The 25,038-nt window shown below is 40.9% G+C and overlaps 2 protein-coding genes across 20 annotated transcripts in view; one reads left to right on the top strand and one right to left on the bottom strand.

The window, feature by feature from the left end:
- CCDC66 (coiled-coil domain containing 66) overlaps positions 1-18,685 on the top strand; it is an 82,276-nt gene extending 63,591 nt beyond the window's left edge. For 8 of the 11 annotated variants that reach the window (XR_012159810.1, XR_012159807.1, XR_012159806.1 and 5 more), the window contains 2 exons: positions 14,613-17,631; positions 18,322-18,685. The gene's annotated coding sequence lies outside the window, so the exon portion shown is untranslated. Of the gene's footprint in view, positions 1-14,612 lie in introns of all 11 variants that reach the window. The other 3 variants (XR_012159804.1, XR_012159803.1, XM_073351517.1) reach the window with 3 other exon arrangements.
- Positions 1-25,038, bottom strand: part of TASOR (transcription activation suppressor) — a 59,750-nt gene that overhangs the window by 24,405 nt on the left and 10,307 nt on the right. For all 9 annotated transcript variants that reach the window (XR_012159801.1, XM_073351513.1, XM_073351514.1 and 6 more), the window contains exons 3-15: positions 24,119-24,211; positions 22,683-22,755; positions 21,387-21,478; positions 20,809-20,967; positions 13,983-14,110; positions 11,574-11,605; positions 9,896-10,001; positions 9,352-9,455; positions 9,158-9,261; positions 8,865-8,937; positions 8,698-8,772; positions 3,594-4,310; positions 2,004-2,443 (exon numbers count right to left, since the gene is read on the bottom strand). Coding sequence is in view for 8 of the 9 variants with exons in the window: in XM_073351513.1 (XP_073207614.1) it covers positions 2,004-2,443; positions 3,594-4,310; positions 8,698-8,772; positions 8,865-8,937; positions 9,158-9,261; positions 9,352-9,455; positions 9,896-10,001; positions 11,574-11,605; positions 13,983-14,110; positions 20,809-20,967; positions 21,387-21,478; positions 22,683-22,755; positions 24,119-24,211 (2,196 nt within the window). In the remaining variant the exon portion in view is untranslated. The remainder of the gene's footprint in view (positions 1-2,003; positions 2,444-3,593; positions 4,311-8,697; positions 8,773-8,864; positions 8,938-9,157; positions 9,262-9,351; positions 9,456-9,895; positions 10,002-11,573; positions 11,606-13,982; positions 14,111-20,808; positions 20,968-21,386; positions 21,479-22,682; positions 22,756-24,118; positions 24,212-25,038) is intronic.

Here is a 25,038-nt window from a genome sequence, read left to right as displayed (position 1 = left end):
AAATATGACCACCTGGGCCTAGAGAGTTCTAGGGTGAGATTTTAAAGAGCTTAGCACTGGCCTAACTCTGCCCCACTGAAATCAATGGCAGTTTTTCCCCACACTGACTTCAATGGGGGCAGAGCCAGACCAATGCCGAACCATTTTGAAAAATGCCATGCTTAATCGCATTAAGACATGGAAATCCATCCATTATACAGGCTTCCTTAATATATACTTGAATCCCTCTAGCACAGTGGTTCTCAAACTTTTGTACTGGTGACCCCTTTCCTATAAAAAGCCTCTGAGTGTGAACCCCCCCCCTTATAAATATATTTAAGAGTGTTTTTAATTTAACACCATTATAAACACAGGAGGCAAAGCGGGATTTGGGGTGGAGGCTGACAGTTCGCAATCCCCCATGTAATAACCTCGTGACCCCGAGTGGGCTCAACCCCCAGTCTGAGACCCATGCTCTAGCAATAACTGAATAGGAAATGGATGACTCTTTCCAGGGGTCAGAACATAAAACAGATGAGAAAACTGAGGGAAGGTCTACCCTTGAAGCAGTACAATGCTGCTGCAGTGTTTTAGAAAAGATGACACTACGCCAACAGGAGAGCTTCTCCCATCAGCATAGTTAATTCACCTCCACGAGAGGTGGCAACTATGTTGACAGGAGAAGCCCTCCTACGAACACAATGCGGTCTGTACCAAGGATCTGGTCAGTATAACTGTCGCTAACACCCCTGAGCGATGTAGTTACCCAGATGTAAATTTATAGCGTAGATCTGGCCTCAGATCCTGAATTTCTCATGTCCCTGAAGTCTTATCTCCATACATCTTATTTTGAACGTGTCCAACTTCAACTTCCAGCCATTGGATAGTGTTATACCTGTCTCTGCTAGACTGAAGAGCCCATTATCAAATATTTATTCCCCATGTAGGTACTGAGAGACTAATCAAGTCAACCTTTCATGTTCTCTTTGTTAAGAGAACTAGACTGAGCTCCTTGAGTCTATCACTACAAGGCATGTTTTCTAATCCTTTAATCAATCTCATGGCTCTTCTCTGAACCCTCCTCAATTTATGAACCTTCTTATTGAACTGTGGACACTAGAACTGGATACATCTGACTGGGGAGCACATTAACCTGCCCACAGAAAACTGACTGCAGGAGTAAACCAGGAGAAGAAAGATCCTTTGTGTTTAGCATTTTGGAAGGCAGCGGTTAAGGACTGCACAACACCCTTCCCAGCTGGATCTAGGAACTTGGGCTCCCAGCCTCTCCTTACTGTGCTTCCAAGTGTAGCAGGCCTCATCCCAGCAGGATCCAATGCCATCCCAAGGGGATGGTAGTAGAGGGTTGACCACAGTGGATCTCTCCATTCTCTGGAGAGAAAAGAGGTGACTAAGCAGGAGGGGCACATGGGGCCCATTATATAATCATTACCATGCCTGCTCCCATAAAATACAACCCCTGATACTCCACAGAGAAGCCACACCACCATGAATCATCTAAGAGGCTGAATAAAAATGTCTGATCCCTGCAAGAGGTAGAAAGGAGGATTGTTAGTGATGGTGGGTTCCTACGTAGGGTGAAAAAGATACCAAAAAGACAAGTCTATAACAGGCAGCTACCTGCTTAAGCAAAGGAACAGCAGCAATTTTATTGTACATTATTGGAGCTTCCCTACAAGCACGTTGAAAAACTCAACCAGAACAGATTGAGACTACAGGTATGTCTCATCTTCAAGGTTCTCTTTAGTTATTTTTTGAAAAGGAGAGGAATGGGCCTAATAGCCGGGAGCAAGTATCCAAAAAAAAGGATAAGTTAGCATACAGAAAACTTGACTTTTCAGTATAGCTCCTGGGAAATATAAACGCTCCAAGATGTGGAGAAACAAATGCCTAAGAACAGAAGTCTTGCATACAATTTATAGGAACTAAATCATTAAGAAATTTTCACAACTGTATTAATCAGCATCCTAGTAATACTGGATTTTTCCCTTGAAGATACTTACTTTTATACGCAGCGTGTGGTCAATGCCTACTTCGCTAGCAGAAAGCCTTAGGTCAACATCCGTAGGATAGGCTAAGCATGTTGCTTCAGTTTCCAACATCACTGGGCTATGTGGATCCTTAAAGTTTACATTTTCAGTTTGTGCAATATTAGGAAGCACATGTTCTTCCTTATCCTGTGCTGGAATTGATTCATATTCATGTTTTTGCCTTAAATTCTCCATTTCATCAGTGTCCAATCCTAAAGCTTGGTTAACAGACCGTGCCAATGATGAATCCAAGTGTCCTGCACTAGCTAGTGTTTCTAAGAGCAACTTAATGAGACCATGTGTGTCTGTAACTGCAGGGTCTGATACATCTTGTTGTCTCAAGTCAGTATCATGTCCACCAAGACCAGTAATTATTGAGAAAACAGACTGTGGAGATTCTGAGGTTCTTCCTCCTTTAGAGGGAAAGGGAGGGGGAAAAAAAGCCATTTAATACCAATTCATCTTTCTAAACATCCTCCCAGGCTCTAAAGTAAATTTGCATAGTTCACATGCAGAGAAAATTTGGACTAATCTGGGAGGATAAGGGAAGCGAGAGGACAGCAATTTCCTAGGGCTGTAAGTCTACCCCCAGATCTTATCAGCCCTATTTCAGTGAGCTACTTCAATCGCTGTAGAAAGTGCATGTGCGCACAGCAGGCCAAGAGGTGTGCTTTTTTTTTTTTTTTTTTTTTAGAAAAAGGTAAAAATAAGACATTGCAGCACTCTCCAGGAATCAAAGCCTTTTTAGCAGAACTGTGATCTATTATCTTGTGCCGAGGCGGTAAAAGGTGAAGAGAAAAGTGCCCTATGCTCATTTTTTGTTTTAGGTGTGTGGGGACAATAAAAACAGAACCCATGAATGTAATAATTAATTTCAAGCTTATTTCTAGTTAACATTCTTTCAAGAAATGCAACATTCACCAACACTGGATAAGAGCATTAGTTACGCTTCTGCCAAGATAAATTAAATAGTTAGCAGTGCTGGTGTCAGTTATAGTGAATTCCAGTGTTTTAAACACCATCAAGAGGCATGACAGCAGTGCTTGCCTCTCCAAGCTACTGTTTCAGTTTGTCTGCACATTCAGGGAGACTACTACACCACACTAGAACCATAAAGGGCTACACACAATTATTTAAAATATTAAATTCTACAGAAAAATATTAGGATACCAAAAATCTGTATCAAGACCCTAAATGCACAGAACGTGTGGGTATCTACAGCCTCCAAAATATATCCATTTATAAGCAAGCCACTGGTCTTATTTCTAGACCTGCAGAGCAGCAGCAGCTTCTGTGGAAATCAATGGGAGTTGCTTGTGCTCTTGGCTGCTAGAAGGAGGTTAGAGATATTTATAAAGGTGTCCAATGACAATCATCCCTTTATTTATGAATCTTTCACACTAACATTTATGAATGAAGGAACTGTGCATAAACAGAACAGCACTAAGCAACAAAGTTATTCCAATGGTCTTAAGCACTGAAGGCCTAAAGCACTTCCATTTCAAGTTTTCAATATAATTTTACTATTTAAAAAGTGAGTTCTAGATTAATTATGTTTCTTACCTTCATACTGGCAACTAATTTCTGAAGATTCACTCATTTTTAAGTGCTTCCTCAGATTTTCAGAGTGACTGTGTAGTCTTCGTTTCAGTCCACTTTTGTTTCTAGTGTCTTCTGTATCAGATTCTCCACCTACATTTTTTTTCTTGCATTGAATTAAATTAATTAGCTCTTTGAGTCTATCAGGATCATAGTCCCCAGGATGAGGGGTTTTTTGCTTGGCAGCAGCACCATCACATTTAGAACCATTTCTTTTCCCAGTTTTTGCATTTGCGAAGTCAGTTTCTTCTTCTGGGGCTTCATAATCTGAAATGGGACTGAACTGCTGAACTTTCTGATTTCCCTCCATCAATTCTTTTGCTTTAGAAACAGGCAGTTGATAGGCTTCAGCACCAAAGATGTAATTACGCAAGCAACTGTCAATATGGGATTTGTTTTTTGGAGCAGGATACAGAAATTTTCTGTCATCCAGCCGTGATTCATAAGGGTATAATACAAACTCCCTATATTTGCTAGACCCACTAATGCTTCGCTTCAAATATTCGTTTATATGCTTTTCCACAACAGTATTGAAGTCTGCAGTAGTGTCTTTACGAGACTGAATTAAAGCGAAGTGTAGTGACTGAATAAACTTCATGAGCTTTGGCATAATCTCATGGTTTTCCTGCAGTACAGATGTAGCTGAACTTTTCTGTGCTGTGAAGGGAACATTTTTTTGTGCTGTGATGGAAGGAAAGAGAGCCCATGATTAAAACAGGTCATCATTAAGAAAGCTGTGACAAAAATATATGGCTTCTAAAACTATTACACTTTCAATTATACCTATGGCGAGATTATCTAAATCCAGTCTTTAGATTACCTCAGGAAAAATCAAGTTACTTACAAAAAAAGCTATAGACATTTATCAAACATGACTAGATCATCCTGTTCACTACAAAAAGACAGCAAAGACTTCCCCCCACCTCCCCTATTTTTCACTCCTGAAAATAAAAAATAATAATAATAATAATAATAAAAAAAAGATGGACAGTCTGACCGACATGATCAGACTATAGGCCTTCACCACCACTTGTTGCCTTTCTATGTATACTTTTATACTGCTCTCATCTCCCTGGCAATGAAGGCGTTCCTCCCTCTTCCAACTATTCAAGCAATGCCCCAATCCTTTGGAAGTTAAAATCCATAAGGTCAGTCAGCCGTTAGTTTTGTGCTTGGTTTGTTCTCAAAGCAAGTCTTAGAAATGTTCAAAGAAGCCAGGACACAAATGAAGAGGGGAAGAAAAGAAAAAAGTGACAGGTTTTCACAGTACATGGCACAAAGTTTGGATGCCAGCACCTGCTGTACCAACTTCTTCCAGCCTGTCTGCCACTGATGAATCACTTCACCAGAAAATTTTCCAACGCTCTTGATTTAGTATCTCATACTCTTACAGCTTCCCACACCCATAGCTCCTGTGCTCACAAGTTCCTTTTTGAGAGTAAAAGTTGCCAAACCATCACTTAAGACTAGTCCTAATTAAGATTTCTAAATTAGAAACAAAGTGGAGACTTCACCCATCAGGTCAAACTCTTTGACAAGTCAAAGACGACAAAAAACTAAGGCACGAGAGTAGAGATGGACACAAAATCTAAACCCTGGATTCAAACATTCCCTAGCTCTGTTTGAAATCCAGCCCTTTCTTAGTCCATTATCATGGAATTGATGAAGTCAGCCATCACAGGGTGAAACTCTTCTTTGTCAGTTTAATTTTCAACCACACCTAACTTCTGTAAAGAGATCTGATCTTCCGTAGGTTTCTGGAAAGAGCCCTGACAGGTAAATTTTTCATCTCTGGAAAGAGATGAACAATTCCAAGTTATTATTCTGGGAAATTGTCTGCAATTCACTTACGGAAAAATATTCTAATGCTTTTTGGAACTAATCCATCTCTAATACAGCTTTATCTATTGTGCGGTGTGCAGCAATTATTGCTTATTACTTTAATTACAGTAGGCTCAGTTACAAAAAAGGTAGAAGGGAGGTCAATATCTACCTGTTGTGTCTCAACATTTATTGTATTTATACTCTGTCTTAATCATATACACATGCACAGTGCCTAGCCCAATGGAGCTTTAGTCCCCAGCTGGTAATGGGATAGTACAAAATAAATATTAATAGGTGATGGGTCCTGGGGAGGGAGGGAAAGTCAGAGAGCCTACAAGTTTCAACATGGGGGAAAATTTTCCCCCTTAAACAGTAATAAATCACTAGGACCAGATGGTATTTACTCAAGAGTTCTGAAGGAACTCAGACATGAAATTGAAGAACTACTAGCTGTGGTATAAAGAAAAGGAGTACTTGTGGCACCTTAGAGACTAACCAATTTATTTGAGCATGAGCTTTCGTGAGCTACAGCTCACTTCATCAGATGTTTACCGTGGAATGAAGTGAGCTGTAGCTCACGAAAGCTCATGCTCAAATAAATTGGTTAGTCTCTAAGGTGCCACAAGTACTCCTTTTCTTTTTGCGAATACAGACTAACACGGCTGTTCCTCTGATAGCTGTGGTATGTAATTTATCACTTAAAGTCAGCTATACCAGATGACTGGAGGATAGCTAATTTGACACCATTTAAAAAAAAAAGCCTCCAGCAGTGATACTGGCATTATAGGCTGGTAAGCTTAACTTCAGTACTAGGCAAACTGGTTGAAACTATAGTCAAGAACAGAATTATCAGACACATAGATGAACAGAGTTTATTGGGCAAGAGTCAACACTGCTTTTGTTAAGGGAAAAGCTGATTCACCAATTTATTAGAATTCTTTGAGGGGGGTCAAACAAACATGTGGACAGGAGTAATCCAGTGGATACAGTACACTTAAAATTTCAAAAATACTTTGAGAATGTCCCTCACCAAATTGAACAGTCATGGGATAAGAGGAAGATCCTCTCATGGATCAGTAACTGGTTAAAAGACAGGAAACAAAAGATAGGAATAAATGGTCCATTTTCAGAATGGAGAGGGGTAAACAGCAGGGTCCCCCAAAGATCTGTACGGGGACCTGTACTGTTCAACATAATCATAAACTGCGAGATGGCAAAGTTTGCAAAGGATAAAAAATTTCCTCAAGATATGCAAGTTCAAAGCAGACTGCTAAAAGTTACAATGGGAACTCACTAAACTGGGTGACTCACCAACAAAATGACAGATGAAATTCAATGTTGATAAATGCAAAACAGAAACCAATCCCAGCTACACATGCAAAATGATGGGGTCTAAATTAGCTTTACAACTCATGAAAGATCTTGGGAATAACTGTGGATAGTTCTCTGAAAACATTCGCTCAACGTGTAAGCAGCAGTCAAAAGAGCTAACAATGTTGGGAACCATTAGGAAAGGGATAGATATTTACTGTCTTATAATGCCACTATGGAAATCCATGGTACGTCCACACCTGGACTACTGCATGCAGTTCTGGCCACCCCATCTCAAAAAAGATATATCAGAAATGGAAAAAGGTAAAGAGAAGGGCAACAAAAAATGATTAAGGCTATAGAACTGCTTCCATACAAGGGGTTGGGGGGGGGGGGGGGGTAGAGTTGACTAAGGGGGAATATGATCAAGGTCTATAAAAATCATGAATGGTGTGGAGCAAGTGTTATTTACCCATTCATAATAATACAAGAACTAGGGGTCACCCAATGAAATTAATAGTCAACAGGTTTAAAACAAACAAAAAACCACACAAACAAAAAGGAAGTACTGCTTCACGCAACATATAGGTTGACTGTGGAACTCACTGCAAAGGGATGTTGTGAAGGCCAAAACTATAACTGGGTTCAAGAAATAACTATACAAGTTCAGAGGACAGGTTCTTCAATGGCTATTTACCATAATGGTCAGGGATGCAACCCCACGACATGGGTGTCCCTGAGCCTCTTCACTGCCAGATGCAGGACTGAATGACAGGGGATGGATCACTTGGCAATTGTCCTGTTCTGTTCATTCCCTTTGAAGCATCTGGCATTGGCCAGAAGACAGGATACTGAGCTAGATGGACCACTGGTCTGACCCAGTATGGCCATTTTTATGTTGGGTTATGAAATACCACTTTTTATTAAAGGATCCATTTCTATTAGTTATTTTGACGCACATGTATGTTTTTGGAGACAATATAAAGATCAATTTGAATAACGATGAAAAATATTATATGGTAGTGGAGAACTAACTAGATCCCTTAGTGCAGCAGGCTGATAGCATTCTCCTGTGAAACCCACTGTGTTTAGCTGTGGTATTTTCTTAGCTGAAAGATAGAAGCAAGTCATTCATCTCCCTGATATTTACATAGGCTACTCTAGAATGTGAAGGGATTTAAGGTGTAGGATGAGGTAGGAACCCTGGTCTGAGATGAACCATGTTATTGGATTATTAATTCCTTTGTTAAAGTAAAATCAAGGGAAAGGCTGGATTTTGACTACATTAATGTGTGGACTGTTTCAAATCAAGTTGCGAAGTAATACTAGAAGCAGAAAAGTTTCAACTCTGAATGGTGGATTCAAGTTACATTCCAGATGTATCCATTAAAGTTCTATTAAGTTCAGTTCCTTTTAGTGTTATTAGTGATAACTGATTATCCTAGGCTTATCTCACTGCACATTTTGTTTGCTCAGTTATTGAATTGAGAACATGGATTTGTCCTAGTGCATAACTTCAAGAAACCAAATTAATGGCGTTACATAAAGGACAAAATATAGCTGTAGGGCATTCTGTGTCAAAACGAATTGATGATTTAAGTGTGTAGCTGTAATGATACATTGCAATAAAAGGTACTCTTCAAGGACAGATGGATAGCTAGTTCTACTGGAACTTAGTGGAAATAAATATTGCTCCCTTTCATAGAAGTAAAACAGAACAAACTGAACTATTGTACTAAGTAACAAAAGAGTAAAAAGGCTTTTTAATAGTGCTAGCCCTGCAATCACTGATATCTAAATCAATCTGTGATCATTCATGCTCATGCATTATGAACAGCAACCATGACCTAAAACTAAGCTCTGTAGATGAGCACCTCAACTGCATATTAACTATATCTAACCAAAGAAGGCAATCAGAAGTCAATGGACTTACTTGAAGTCACTATACCTCTAGGTTCCTGAAATAGAAACAATGCCTGTAGAATGCGGGACCTTCCAGTTTGGTGCTCTACAAAAAAAAAGTAACAGAATTATGTAATTTATTAAGAGGAAGCCAGTTATATTTCAAAAGACCATTAAGTATGTTAAAGAATTACATACCATATGGGGAAGTCATTTGCCAAGGAGAAAGAAGAAAGAGATATCCTCTGTCCCCAAGTGGTTTAACAAGAACCTGTGTTTTCAAGCAAAAAAAGTATATCTAGTATGAAGTATGCACCAGAGATCAGGAGATTCGTTCGCTAACAGTAACAAGCTCCAATGTATCACAGGCACTGAAAAACAATCCTCTTACGTCTGATGTGTTGCCAGCAAGGAGAGAGATTCTCTCCGTTTTCTTGAAATATTACAGAATTTGTTTTTTGTCCCAAAGAGTCAAAACATGTTCTACTTACTAATTTCTCTTTCTCCAGTTTTTGAAGTAAGCCTTCCAAGTTACTTCCAGACCTGGTCTTTTCCACAACCTCATAAAGGCTACAGTACATTCCACTCTTACACACTAAATTAGAGGGGACGGAAAAAAAAAAGTCTTAAAAATTCAGGTTTATATACAGATGTTATTTTTAGTTCAAAAAGACAAAGTGTTTACCTTCTTTTGCCCCTAGATAAGTTTCTTTATAGAACAATGCTGGTGCAATTTTCTTCTTTAGGTGATCAATGCTCATAACAGTCTCAACGTTAAGCTTCTCAGGACTGAAATCAAAGAGAAAAGGAAAAATCAACTTCTCTTTAACCCCATGGTCCTAGTCTCATTGATGAAATAAAAACTGAAGGGTGTTTGGTTTTGTTTTTAAATACACTCATTTAAAAATTAATTCCTTGAAACAAAAAGGAGTCAGGGAAGTTTTCTACCAGTGGAACAGGAATTGCAGAGAAAAGCCTGTTGTGTCATTTAAAAAAAAAAAAAGTGTTTGTTTAAACCAAATGCATGTGTCAATTGACAAATATTTTCCAGAGTGCTTAAGTAACTTAGAAAGTCAAGTTGGACTTGTGTTCCTAAGTAACTTGAAAATATTATCTAGTAAATTTGATTAAATTTAAAAAAAACAAACTGGCCAGAGTTCACCAGTTTCTGCTAAAGAAAGTTTTTAAACACCAATATTTTTCAACCTTGTTTTCAAATCAATACTTACAGTTTACATGGAAGGAAAGGACGCGTTGCAGATTTCAAAGCAGCGTGGCATAAAAGTTTCCCTTTATTCAAAAGCTGACCTCTCCATAAGGTGTAATTAGTCTTATCTAAGATAAGAGTGGGGGGGGGGGGGGGGGGGGAGAGGAGAAAAACAAAAAAAGTAAAGCAGTTGTCTCAAGTGAAGGTACACTAGTAAGAGACTGAAGGGAGAGAGGGTCAAAAGAGAAAGTATAGAGGCACCCTGCCTAAGTGTTGGGAAGTTTTCTACTGCTGTTGGCAATGAAAAGAGCACCAGTAGCCAGGGCACAGGCAATGTTTACCACCACGTTGTCTTATTTGCTCAGACTAGATCTAGACAATATGATGGGAAAAGTTAGCTTTGTCCTGTCTACACAGTGCTTGCACTAGCAGAGATGCAACCAACCAACCATCAGTGTTGACAAGACTGAAGAGAAAAAGGCAAAGACAGGAGAGCATGAAGTCTCTGCACAGGAGTAGCAGAGAAATAAAAAGTTGTCACTCGGGCAGAACAGCAAGGAGAAATCCCTGGATATTGTTCCAGTTGTTCCCTAGTGAAAGAAGATACAGCCTTCTACAATGTCCAGAAAATACATAACTGCTGGAGTTTAGGGGGGCATTATCCTTTTTCGCCTAGGAATGATGGCATTTAGCCACACAGACCTGACTCCAATCAACAGTTAAACTCTGACTTTGTTAAAGCTGTCTATTGCATTGAGGATAGAGGGATGGGAGTGCCAAGGGATACAGACAGTACCTCACAAACCTACTAGATCTTCTCCACCCTTCCCTATTTTCACTCCTAGATTTTTTTTGCTGAACTGGATAGCAGAGAAACTACTAGGTACAGTGACACATACTTCATGGTTACGCATCAGAGTGGACTCCCCCATTAAAATAAATGGGGACTGTTCAGACTTTAAAGCGGCTTCCCGTTCTCTACAAACTGCAGAAAGCAGCACTGCTCCAGATCACAGACCCAAAAGTTTCTTTCTAAAACCATAAAGGGCTACATTTTTTAAAAATGAAAACTGAAATTCTGCTGTAATTGAGGTGCTACTGGATAGTCACTGCAGTATTAGAATATTGTAGCTCTTTGTCTACTTACATATATTTTAAGGATACTTTAAAACAAATGTGCTTTGTCAAGTGACAAAAATCAATTGCTAGTTATGGAAGTCAGGAGGCTGTATTTCATTAGTATGACAAAAGAACTTTTTGTATCAATTGTCAAAGAACTTTAGCTAATAAGAGCAGGAAAATTGCCTCAGACAACACAATCCCATCACAGGTATGGTTAGTGATCTTTTTCAGTTTTTATACAATTGTGCAAAAAATGCAGGAAGGCAGCATGTTTTCTTGTATTACTATTTTGAGCCTCAAGTGTAATATGAAATAGGAAAAACTACCCCTTGGGTTCCAACTGCTTCCCAAACCACTTTAACTGGCCACATCATAATGTCATCAACACTGATCAGTTTGTATTTTACCCTTAGAGATCAATTACACCAAAGGTAATATCTACTCTTTATTCTCTTTAACTACAATGACCCAAAACAGGTTATCCAAATAGAGCACAGGTAAAGCTAATAGAGCAAGTGACAAAAAGTATGCCATGCATTTATTATAAAGCCAAGCATTATAGTACAACTGATCCTTACCTGTGCTCCTGTCTGTATTAAAGCTGTTTGACCTAACATAAAACAAGACAAAGTTAAACAGAAGCTTCTCTCAATATACAATTAACCCTGCCACACCCACACCAAAAAAAAAAAAACCATTCAGATTTAGGATGTTTTATTAGTTGGCAAGTCTCTCACGACAGCAACACTGCAATCATGTATCCTCTGATCCTAGGTTATCAGAGTTCCTGGGGCAGCACCCACATCCATGGGGGGGGGGGGGGGGAGGGGGAGGGGGAAAGTGAAGCAAGGGTTTTGCCTACACACACAGTATTTGTACTGCTTTATCCATATCAGTTTTTTTTATGCCAGTATCATTAAAACAGTACAAACAGCCCCCCAGCGTGTATGCCGTTATACCAGTATAGCTTCAGTGTGTAACTTATAGAAATAAGCTATCCCAATTAAGCACCTTTTATAACTGTATAACTGCATCCACACTAGTACTGTTTTAACCATATCTGTCAGAGGAGCTTCACAGATACAGTTAAAAGCAATACAGAAGTTACAGTTAGACTAGTCAGAAGAGAATATTTTAGTAGCCACCATATTTCAGGAGCAGTAGAGAAACTGGATGCTCTCTTCACAACAATTCTAACCCTAAAGTACTGTACTTCTGATAGAGGTTTGGAGGAGCATACATCCAAGTGAGAAAGTGGATATTCCATGACAGAATGGGATTAGATCAGGGTGGGCAAACTTTTTGGCCTGAGGGCAGCATCGGGTTTCTGAAATTGTATGGAGAGCTGGTTAGGGGAGGCTGTGCCTCCCCAAACAGCCAGGCATGACCTGGCCCCCGCCCCCATCCAACCTCCCTGCTTCTCACCCCTTGACAGCCCTCCCCGGGACCCCTGCCCCATCCAACCCCCCCATTCCCTGACAGCCCCCCAGGGACCCCTGCCCCATCCATCCCCGGATTCCCCACCCCTAACTGCCCCCTGCCGCCCCATCCACACACACACCCCCACTTCTTGACTGCCCCCCTGAACCACCCCTTCTCCCTGAGCACCCCCAGACCTCTCACCCCTAACTGCCCCCCACCACCTCCCATTCAAACCTCCTCTCCTTCCTGACAGCCCCTCCGGGAGGCCCTGCCCCATCCACCCCCACTGCTCCCTGTCCTGACCGCCCCCCGCCCCACCCCTCCTTCCTGACTGCCCCCCCCGACCCCTGCACCCATTCAACCCCCGGTCCCCGTCCCCCGTCCCCACCCCCGCACCACGCTGTCTGGAGCACTGGTGGCTGGCAGCACAGAGTACCGGGTCAGGCCAGGCTCTGCACCCCCGCCACTCAGAGCATTGCACCGCTGCAGGGAAGGGGGGACAGCCTCTCAGGCCAGGAGCTCAGGGGCTGGGCAGGATGGTCCTATGGGCCAGATGTGGCCCGTGGGCCGTAGTTTGCCCACCTCTGGATAAGACAAACCCTTTCTCCGTACCAGGTTGGGAGAGAGGGAGTTCTAGTTTGACTAATGCTCTATGACAACTATTTTAATCACCCAACAGCAATCTTCCATAACAAAAAAAATGCACCCCATTTCATCTCACTGGATAAGTTACTATAAAACAGATGTTATAGGTGGAAAAATGAAATTAAAGCTGGGATTTTTGGAAGTATCTGAAAACCACGTCCTATGCAAATCTTTTAAGTTGCGGGCAGCAATTTCAAACTTTGGCAGATCTAGTACAGAAATGCCTTCGCTGGGAATAAGTCAATCTTTCTGCCTCCTGTCTTCACAGAATTACCAAATTCTTAAGTAATTTGCACAAATATACATACAGTACTTTAAAAAGGGACACCACTACTTCTGTTACAAAAGCCACGAAAAAGTTACTATAATTGAAAGGGATCCATTTTTCAATTTACTTTGTACACATTTTGTCTATAGTCTGTTTCCTCTGTAGAATAGGAGGTTTTCCCCGTTTGTGTGGCTCATTCAGACAAGATTTTTCATTATTACAAGAGTGGAACAACATATTGTAAGACCACAAACATTGGTGTAGGATTTGCTGTCAGACAGAATACATGAAACTACTTTTAAATTTATTTTTATACAAAGACTAGATTTCAAATTGTTTTTAATATTTTGTAAAATTTAGAAGGAGTTTTTACAGAAACGAAACACCCCTCTGGTTGGGCAGCATGGTTTTGAGGAGGGGAACAAAAGCAACAGAATTATGTTCTGCACAGGTCACCGTGCTGCACAAACCAAAACTCACCACTTCTCATAGTGGGCTTGAAGGCTCTGAACAGTGAGCCCTCAATTTCCCCAGTTTTAAATATGCACGCAGCACCACTGTTTGGGGATAGTAATGCTAAACTGAGTATGTTAGGGATTACAAGTGTCATGTTCAACACTGACATTTTTTATAAACGTGCATCCTACTTTACCTTGATGGGGGCAAAAACTTTGGTACTTGTACCATTTCATCCTTATAAGCAAATGAAACAACAGCATATGGACACACATGTCTCGGTCTTCGTCTTATTTCATCAAAGCCATATTCATAAAAGTAGTACTAATAAAAGAAGCAAAAGCACAAATGTTAACTAAATTAGAAATCTGTTCAACTTGTATTTTGCAAGTTTACCAAGAGCTGATAGTTTCCAGTTTTTAGAAAGTGTGCCACTAGTTTCACAGCCATCCCTCAGAAGTCCTGTATCTTTATTATTAGCCAAAACACTTTTAAATAATCCAGAAATGAATGCTTTTAAAGTATTAAATTATGTCAAAAATGAACAGCACAGTACATTAGATTTTAAAAAGCATAAGCTAATTTTACTAACTGGAAGAAATATTTTCTATGAAGCCTAGAGTCTACAGTACAGACAAAAATGCAAATTCATACACATTTTTCAATCAAAGTTATATTATACATTAAAAACACCTACATTAAACAGAATATTAAGATTTCAAAGTCAAGCACTCAAACGTTTCCTATGCAACCTTAATTCAGCCGCCACATGCATATCTATTATATCACTCTTCAATTACATCATTATATACTATTTTTCCTACAGGCACAAAGCTTTATTCAGTGCACAGAATGGACCTGCTGTAGGGATCAACCAAAGTTGTGTACTACAGGAGACTTATCTGCAGGAATCCAGCTTCCTTTGTTGCAGAAATTTGAAGGTGTGTACTGAATGAGGCAAGGCACTACAAGAAGAGAAAGTATTGTGTTTAAGGGAGTTGACTACTGGCCAGAGAATTGGATTCTGTCCCTTCCTCTGTCAGAGTTCCTACCTAAGACTACACAAGTCACTTACAGGAAAGGTTACTCATCCTGTGCAATAACTGTAGTTCAAGATGTGTCCCCCCTCCCCCCATGGGCTCAAATGCCCACGTGCCTTCAACTGGCGATTTCATTAGCAGTGCTTGTTTAATCTATGCATCTGCCCTACGCATCCTTGTGCCCCACACCTAGACTATATAGGGCTGTATGAGTGAACCACCCCTTAGCTCCTGCTCTGCTGCAAAGTCCCACAAGAAAACTCCAAAGCACAGAGGGGAGGAGGACAGGTAATGGAGCACCTATGGGGGGGGGTGCACATATACTGAAGAATTACAGTCACTACACAGGGTAAAAAGTTTCCTTCTCTGAAAAGCGTCCTAAGGGTGCTCCAATTCAGGTAACTGAGCAGTATCCCTAGGAGGAGAGTGCTTCGGATAAGAATCTAGTACAGAAGACAGAATTACACTGCCACATCAGTTCTAGAGGCATGGACCAAGAGGCACAGTGTTTGGAGAAAGCATGTATTGAAGACCACATACCAGTCCTACAGAGTTTAAGTACCAGAACATCCTTAAGGAAGGCCATAGATGTTGATTGAGACCTAGTGGGAGTAGGCTAGAACCCTAGCAGGAGGCTGGACATTAGCAACCTCATAGCACACAATAATAGATCCCCAAATCCACCTTGACAGTCTCTGGGTGGAAACAGTGGAACCTTTAGATCTGTTGGCAATGGAGACAAATGGTTGAGGAGACTTCTGAAACGGTTTGGTCCTATTGAGATAAAAAGCCAGTGCTCTTCTGGACATCAGAAGTATGGAGAAAAGCTTCCTGACCAGAGAGTTTGGGAGGAGTGGGGGTGGCGGGTGTAAAATGTATGGTTTGGTTCAGATGAAACTCCGATAATACCTCAGGAGGGAATCTGAGCTGTACAAGTTCAGAAACTCCTTGAAAATACTGTAAAGGGAGGATGCACTATGAAGGCCTCAAATTTCCCCAATTCCTCAAGCCAATATAATGGCTATTAAAAAGGCTGTCTTTATGGATAGGTATAATAATGGGCAGGTTCAAAAGGAGGTCATGGGAAACCGGAGAATTAGATTAAGATCTTAGACCATAGCAGGGTCTTTTACTTGAGGAAAGAGGTTCCCCAGTCCTTCAATAAGCCTTACAGTTGTGGGGAAGAGACTATTAAGAACCCTCACACTGGAGAATGGAAGGTTGATACTGCAGTCAGATGAACCTTAACTGAGCTACCCGATAAATCTGTTTTCTTCCGTTGTAGCAGGTAATTCAGGATAAATGCAAGTAAGGAAAATTCAAGTGCAATTTGCGGATATTCACAACAGCTAAAATCTTTTTCAGTTCTGAAAGTACGAATCATGCTTAAATTCCTTCCTGCTGTTTAACACTTGCTATACCTCTACCAAAATAGTGGACAAGTCTGCCAGCGAACCATTGAAGAACCAGGCCTTGAGCTAGAGAATCTTTAGGTTGGGATACAATTTGCATCTTAAGATAAGTAAAGCATGGAAGATTACTGAACAAGGGGACAATTAAAACAGGTAATGTTTTATACCATGCTTGTCTTGGCCATAGTTATCCTAATAGTCTATCATTTGTCCTGCCTGATCTTGTTCTTCACCTTTAGAATCTGAAGTGTTGAGAAAAATATGTAATTACATGACCCTTTGTCTAAGGAAGGAGAAAGGCATCTGCCAAAGGCCACCTCCCCCGAACAGAACAGACAACACTTCCTATTTGTGGAAGAGGTAAAGAAAGCCACCTCCAGACAGCTCCACGTTCAGAATATAGCGTCTAGGATCAGTGGTCTCGCTCTCTTTCAGAGTCCTCGAAGAGGCCTCTGCTGAGACCATGGGCTGTGATGTTTTGTATTCCAGGAAGTTGCACTGTTGAAATGTGAATATGATGGGCAATACCCCAATTCCATAAGTTTATTTCAGTACAGATATGCATCTCGCTCTGCTCCATGGGTTAATAGGAAACATGCAAGCCTCACTGTCCATCAAGATTTTGATGACTTCTCTCAGAGGTAGAAGGTGGAGACAGTCATTTCTGACTGCCTGTAGTTCCACCAGGTTGATGTGGAGACGGTCTCCTGAGGTGACCATGTCCCTTGGACTGTATGGACACAGATATTCACTCCATCCGAGTAGCAATGCATCCCATAGTATGGTGGCCATCAATACTGGCCGAAGAAATGTCGGTCCTGACATTGTGGTGATTCTGCTACCAGTCTAGGGAATCTTTCACCTGTTATGGAACAGAAATTTGTTTAAATCGAAACTGGGTCTCATAAGCAGACTATCCTGAGACATGTTGAAAGCTGCAAAGATGTAACATTGCATGATGAAGGTGCAGGCTGCCATGTGACCCAGAAGCTGCAAACAGAATCCTACTGAGGTTTCAGTGTTCACTTGATTACTCTTAACATTTGATAAAGTTATGAATCTGTACATCTGTGCACAGGAAGACAGGTCCTTTAAGTCAGCAAATCCAAAGATGTTCCTTATGTACTGTATTTTCCACACAGGGGTCAATGCAGACTTTGACACTGAGCTAAAGGCCTAACTGCAGGAATAGCAATAGGGCCCTGTGGGTGGCTGACAGCACTTTCCCATAAGACTGACCCTTGAACAGCCAGCTTTTGAGGTATGGGAATACCACAGCTGCCACTAGATGAAGGTGAGCAACCACCACCACTAGAACCTTTGTGACAACGGTTGGAGTTGGGACTGAAAAGATTTGCATGGTACCGAAAGTGCTTCTGGCCTATCACAAAATGTAAGTATGTTCTGTGAGCCTGGTGTACCACAATTTGTAAATTTGTGTCTTGTAGGCCAAGGGCTGAAAACCAATCCCCTGAGCCTAATTATCATCACTGCCAGAGTTACCAGTCTGAATTTTTGGGACTTCACAAATTTGTTTAGGAATCTTAGATCTAAAATATCGGTCTCCATCCTCCATTTCTCTTTAGTAGGAGTAATTAACTCACATAGAAACCATTCCTCATGTAGAGCCAGGACAGATAACTGCTCCTAAGCAAAGGAGGAATTTTATTTCCTTTCTTAGTAGGAGCTCATGAAAGGGGTCCCTGAAGAGGAATGGGGGATGTGAAGTGGATGGCACAGACCAACGTAACCATCTCCAAAACCCATTTGTCTGTGGTAATGCAGTCCCATGCATGTTAGAAATGGGAGAGCTGGCTTCCAAATGGGGGGAGGCAGGCAGGCAAACTGTTGTAGCTGGCAGGCTAGAGTGAGGAGGCTTCACACCCTCAGCCAGACAATCAAAACTGGTGCTTTGATGATGAAGCTAGTTGTGTACCTGAACCAGGTAAGTTTATGGTTCTCTTCCTTTGGAACCTGAGCTTCTTTCTTGGTGGTTCAGTGGGTCTTTAGAACCTGAAGAAATGTATCTGGTGGGATCTCTAGGCAGTGTGTGATCTACTACTAAACTCTCTCTTGATTGCAGGGGTATAAATTCCCAGCAACTGCAGACTGGCTCTGGCGTTTCTCTCTGAAAACAAATTAAGCCCACCTAGGGGAAAGTTTTTCCACCATACTTTTGGCCTCCTTGGGAAACCAGACAGCTGAAGCCACGATGCCCTGTGCATGACTGCTATCAGAAAGAATGGGTCAGTGTCTGCAGCAGCCAAGGACACTTGGAGAGATGCCTGGGCTGATAATTGTCCTTCGGCAGTGACAGCTTAAAATTACTCTTTGTTCCAGAGGGAGGTTCTCAATAAGTGCTTACACTTTGTGTAGTTCATGTGATTGGCCTGGTAATTAGTGATCTGAAGTCAGTGTTGCCAATAAATAAGACTTTCGCTCAAAAAGACTGAGACGCTTCTGGTCCTTGGCATGATGCAGTTTTCCCTGGTCATTTACTGCCTCCACTACCAGCAAATTAGGAGAGGGATGAAAAACAAAAATTCTGAGTCCTTTATCAGACCTTTTGCAAGTTGATGGCACTGTTGCTGGAGTCTGTCAAACTGTCCTCATGGGATCCAGTATCTCCTCATTGATCAGAAGGTCAGTGTTGTCAGTTGGAAGATACAAAAGTTATTGTGAGACTCCTTGACCTCTGTGAATGGCATCTGAAAAAATGAGTCTGCCATGCACCTAATGATGTCTTCGAATTGCTTAAAGTCAGCCATTGATGGTGGAAGGGCATTACAGCTTTATCAGCTAAAAATGAGGAGATAGTGGTTTGAGGAGTAGCCTCCTCATCTGCTCTAGCTTCTTGTTCCTCAAATGTCTCCCCTGCTGAGGAAATGCTCTGAGGTAGTAGAGAGATTGTCTCCCCCCTCATCCCAGCACCCTAGGCTCAGAGCCCTAGAAACTGCTGACTGTAAGCATCCCAGAAATCCTAGCAGGACCATGGGGAGTGGGGGGATTAGAGAGAGTGTCCATACAGGAAAGCAGGGTGGCATCCAGTGTTTCTTCCACCGCTTATCATGTCTTGTCCTAGATTCCTCCCTATTTCTGTGGCCTGCAGAGAAAGGGTTCCTGTGAGGGTGGGTAGGAGACCCTGAACTGAGATTGAAGAGGCTGAATAGACAGAATTAAAGTCCCCTTCATCCTCCTCCTTATATAGAGCAGTGGAGGAGCCACAAATGAAAATGGTGATCAATCATGTAGGCTATAAATGGGTGTCCAGTCAGAGACTGACCTCGTCTCGGTACCAAGGGATCCGCTGTGCCCACGATTAACAGAGACTGTAGTTTCTCCACTACAGTTAAGTCCTTTGAATACCTAAATTCTTGCAGTACCAAATAGGACATCGGTAATGATGTGATGGTCTCCCTGGAAGTAGATTGTAGTGAGGGTTTAGAACATTCCGATGGGGTGCCAAGGTATAAGCTTCTATCTATATGGTACTAATGGATCTGTCAAGGAGTCACAGCAGCTCCTCTCAGTGCCAGACTAACACCGGGGATCCTGGTACCAGCTTCAATATTGAGGTCTGCTTTAGTGTAAGGGCATCAGAGCCATATCAACACCTGGTCTTTTCTTGGTGCAGTCTTCTCCACAATGGTCTTTGTCATCACTTGTCTGTTCAATGCGGCACTGACTTATCAAGCAGAACTCTGGAGCTTGTCTCTTAGAGGTCTGAGGAGACCTTTGTAGACTGTTCAAGACAACGCAAATCACAAAGCTGAAGAAGTTCACTCTTGCAGACAGTGACAAGCATACGAAATATGAGATCCTGACTCCACCCTCCTAAAAAAGAAGGGGGGGGGAATACACACACACACACCCCTCCTGTGTCCAATTCAGGGGGATTAGTCCATCACAGGATGGATAAGACTTGAAGTCAGCAGATTTGGCATCTACCACATTATGGAGCCCTGTACAGGGTGCTTGGGGGAGGGTGGGCTGGTCTCACTAGTAGAGAGTTTGAATCAGTCCTTGGAAGTCAAAATATAGGAAAATGAGAAGTAGCAGAAGACTTTGAAAAGTTTTAGCCTGAGCCAACAAGCAGCAGTGGGGTCAGACACTCACCAAATTCCGTCTCACTGCTATGGGTGGTTACAGGAAATTGAGGGAGGAGGCGGGCATGCCCTGTACAGGAGTATGAGGAGATAGGGTACGTACACTGATCCAGGCACTATTTTTAAAAAAAAACACTGTTCTTATAGATGTAAGGTGTATGCTCACCTATAGTGGGATCCACACTGACATATACTCAAAGATAATATTTTGGAAAGAGGGAGAAACTTATTGTGAGCTTAGCGAAGTGATACAGGACCACTTACAATGTTTTCATTACAACAGAATGAAAAACTATGAGGTATATGTAAGGTTTTAGAACAGGTGAATATCTTACTTGTACAGTAAGGTATCAGGTAATCCACATGTGACTCCCTGTCTGAAGCGTTTAAATCTAACACTACTACACCATGCTCTCTTTTCACAGATACAAATATACAATATATAAATGAAGCTGCTCTCCTACCTGAGTAAGCTCATATGCTCTATAAGCCAACAAGGAATTTACTTTATTAGCATTCTTTGAAACATGGCACTCATGCTTTGGTGTTGGATCTAATGCACTTTTAACGGTTGATTCCATTGTTTTCACACCCATGTGGTCATATATGCTTTTCATTTTTCCCTATAGAGCAAAAAAAGAATTGCAGGGTTAAATTCTTAACTATATCATTTATTGGAGCAGCTACAAATTAAGAACAGCAGCACTGTAAGAATGAGGTAACTGACAATTAGTTACAAGTATTTATAAAAGTCATTCTCATTCCATCTTTTTGGAGAAAAAGCAAAAAGTTGAAGGAACAACAAAAACAAACCAATTAAATCTGCAGGGAAAAAGCTATGTTGTGGTTTACTAAAGTCAATGTATGCTTTTAAATAAAAATGGTTACATATTTTCTTCCTACTACAAAGCCTTGTATACTCGGATTCTTTCCAAAAAGAAAAAACAAGTAGCAGAATTCTGTAACAAGACACCAAAAGAAAGCAAGCTTCAGTAGTAAGAAACACAGCCTTTGAAGATAAAAAGCTAAGAGTAGAAGTTACCTTTATTATTTTAAAAATAATCACATCACCACTTGCTCCAGCTTCCAGAGGATTAGCCTGTAATAAATCAGCATATCTGGAGAGATATACACCTGATGAGGAAGGTAAAGTACAAAGTTAAGAAAACAAAGTTTCTGAACATTAAAATGTTACACTTAGGAGATTAATTAGCAAGACAAGAGTTATAGCCATTTCTATAACAAGACAAATATCAGTTTAGTAAAATTGTAGCAATACTGTAGCTACATGGATGGGCAAACAGACTAAATGCTTGATGAGAAGCATAGCAGTGTGTTCAGCCACCTTTCATGCTACTTTCATTCCACAGTTAGGCTTGGCAGAATTAGATTTTTCTTCTTTGAACCAATTTTTATTTTTTACAGTTGTAGGATTGGAATTAGGGCAGAGCTGACAGTGGTGCTGCAGGGGGCTCCCTGTACTGCCAAGCAGCTCAAAACATCAGGGCACAAGGTGTGCCAGTAGCTGCAGTCATCCTGGCCCAGCAGAGTAGAGGTCCCCAGCCAGGACTGCAAGGATGACAAGCCCCAGCTGTGGAGCGGCCACCGTACTGCTAAAATATTTCCTGCCCAGGGATGGCTTCCACACACTCTGGCTGGTAAATGACTGAGCAAGGCCATGACAGTGGAACCGTAGAGAATTCCCTGCATGGCCATGGTCCTGGAACACCTGATTCCTGACAAGCTATAGGGAAGGCTGGGTCCTGGTGGGACATAGCACAGACTCCTGACCAGAGCTGTGTCTGTTAACCCTCTGCAGCTCCTTAACCCTTTCCCCCATTGTTTGCCTCCTTGTAGAGTTTCAGCTGAGTTGGGGGTATAGTTATGCTGGAAGGCATTAAATGGATGCCATCAACCAGTTCTTTGGTCTACAGACAACTGCAGGAGTGCAAAACTACAACTTCAAGCTAAACAGATCACAGGGGCTTCCCCCAATCTGGTTTTCCAATTGTCCCCAAAAATGACTAGAATTCTACCAATGGATGCTTAGAACATTACCTGAAATTTTGTAATTGGGTAATTCATTCTTACTTCTGTGAAAGCCAGTTTTAAGACAAGCTTAATATTGTTTCTTAATTCATGTATTTGTGAACTGTACTGCTCCTGAATCAAAGGTCATTACCTCAAACCAGCTGGGTGGGATTTTTCCTGAAGTGCTAATTTTGGGAAATTCTATGGCAAGGACAATAGGTTTAAAGTAATACACATTATTCAGATTGTAAAAATCATACTGTCTGATGTAAATATATAGAAAGAGAAGAAACAAAGATATAGTTACCCATGGAAGGACTGCCAAGAATTGTTATTTTGGAATGGCCCGCCTGTAGTCCCTTTTCACATATATTTTGCACCTGAATTGAACAAAATATCTCATTTTAGATGCATACATATTTGCAAAGTTAGTATATGAGTGGAACAGGCAACAGTTTAATAAAACTCTCCTTTTTAAGACTCCATACTCTAAGTTATATTTCTATGCCAAATACTGAATACAAAATTAGCGTAATCTCAATTATAGTTGTACTTTGTGTTCTTATACAACTCTTATGGCAGTAGTTCTCAAATTTTGTACTGGTGACAAAATACATAGCAAGCCTCTGAGTGCAACCCCCCTTAAATATATACTAAAAAAAGTGTTTTTAATTTGTAACACCATTAAAAATGCTGGATGCAAAGCAGGGTTTGGGGTGGAGGCTGACAGCTCACAACACCCCATGTAATAATCTCGCAACCCCCTGTTTGAGAACCCCTGTCTTAGGGCATAAACTTTAATGCATGCCAAATGTGGATAGTTATGTTTGCTGTAGAGGCAATGTGTTTATTGGTATAGACCTATACAACTTAACCATAGCCATCTAAAAAATTATAGAAAATAAGATGTGCTTGATCAACAGTCACACACTCCAAAAAGTAGTAATTACAAATTCAAGACTTCTCTCTGTATCATAAAGATAAAGAGAATACAGAATCTTTGCCTCCTCCAATCTACATTCATCGTAAGGTAGTAACAGAAGGGCCCCATCTAATATGGTGCCTTTCCTATAGCATCCTGGTTGCAAATATGGCAGATTATGTAGGGCTCTTGCGGACATACGTGTACACACACACCAGTCTGATCACAGAGGACATACATCCCAGAAAGCAGCATGAAGATATCTTATTTTTACTCTCCCTACTTTTACATCCGAAAGAAGGGACTCACTGCAATAGTTTCAACTAGCCAACAAATCACACAATTTTCGGGGGGGGGGGTCTCCCTTGTGTTCATGTCAAGAGAAAAGCAGTACAAGTTACCTGAGGATCCCCCAAAAAAAGTCTCAAAATCAAGCAGGCAATACCCCTTTTTGAGGTGTTAGAGCATGTATATTTAAAAAAGCCAAAGATTTAAACACACTATAGGTAAAACTTCAAATGCACATTTTTTTTTTGGTAATAAACATAAGCCTAAGAGGTATGATCCCAAAAGGTAAAGAAAACAAAACATTTGTAACTGGGGCCCTATTAATTCTACAGCATAACAAATCAGTTCTGTGACAAGATTCCTCTCTTCTGTAATTACTATGGCTCCCTTGTGCTGAATTCTGCAGATGCAGAACACATATCAGTAGTTAGTGAATCCTAAAGTCATCAACATAAAACATTTCTGTTTGAAAGACCATCCCAAAGGAGTAACAAGAAAAATGAAAAGTTTTTATAAAACTTGTCTGTTCTCACCTGAGGTCGATCAACCATCAGAAACGCATAGGATTCAACAAGCTCTTTTTCTAGGCGACCATCACATTTCAGTTCTCTGCGTTTTTCTGTGAACTATTATCAAACAAAGTCTTAGTACGTGCAATGAAGAAACTAGTATTGGCATGATCAAATGCTACCTGGCTTCCAAGAAGCCTAATTTGGCTGAGTTACAGTCTACATTGGCAGATCCAGGTGCAAATAATCAAAAGGCTGATTTGAATGAGGTTAATGTTTCAGCAATTTCCAATAAACAATTTCAGAAGAGTCTGTATCCTTTCACCTAGGGTATGGGAGGGGGAAGCATTCAGCTTAAGTTCCATATCATTTTGGACTTACACCTGGAATGCAAGTCTTATGGTTCAGAAGTTGATCACCACTTCTGATCCCCTGATTTCTGTTGCACAAAAACCAAGACCAAATTGCTTTGTTAGTCTTGCCTCACTGCTATCAGTTTGTTTTCTTCAGTTACAAAAATCTGATACAGTTACCAGCAAGCTTGCATTGGACCCATGTGTTATTTTAACAGAATAAAAAAGGGAAAAAAAAAAAAAAAGGTGCCCTTTAACTAGTGCTTCTCCTTTCTTGAAAATGAATATTATATTTCTTCTCCCCATGCTTGAAAACTTTGTAGTATTCAGCCAAATTACGTAGCTACAAAAACACTCAAGAAATCATCAACAGTTTGTGAATTGGCTGAAAACAAGACAATACACAAGCCAGTAAAATGTGACTTTATACATCAGACCCTCGCTAGAATGCACGTCTATATAGCGTGAATTTGCATATAATGCTGTCGTGGCCATGAATCCCAAATTTAATTACTTTAATTGCAATTCATTTTAACGTGGTCCCCGCGTTAATGCGGTACCGCGCATGGATCCCAATTCCTGTGTTCTAGC

Source organism: Lepidochelys kempii, chromosome 7 (genome assembly GCF_965140265.1).
Source record: "Lepidochelys kempii isolate rLepKem1 chromosome 7, rLepKem1.hap2, whole genome shotgun sequence".
Lineage (NCBI taxonomy): Eukaryota > Metazoa > Chordata > Testudines > Cheloniidae > Lepidochelys > Lepidochelys kempii.
The sequence above is the reverse complement of the archived record's forward strand: the minus strand, read 5'-3'. Positions and strand labels throughout refer to the sequence as shown.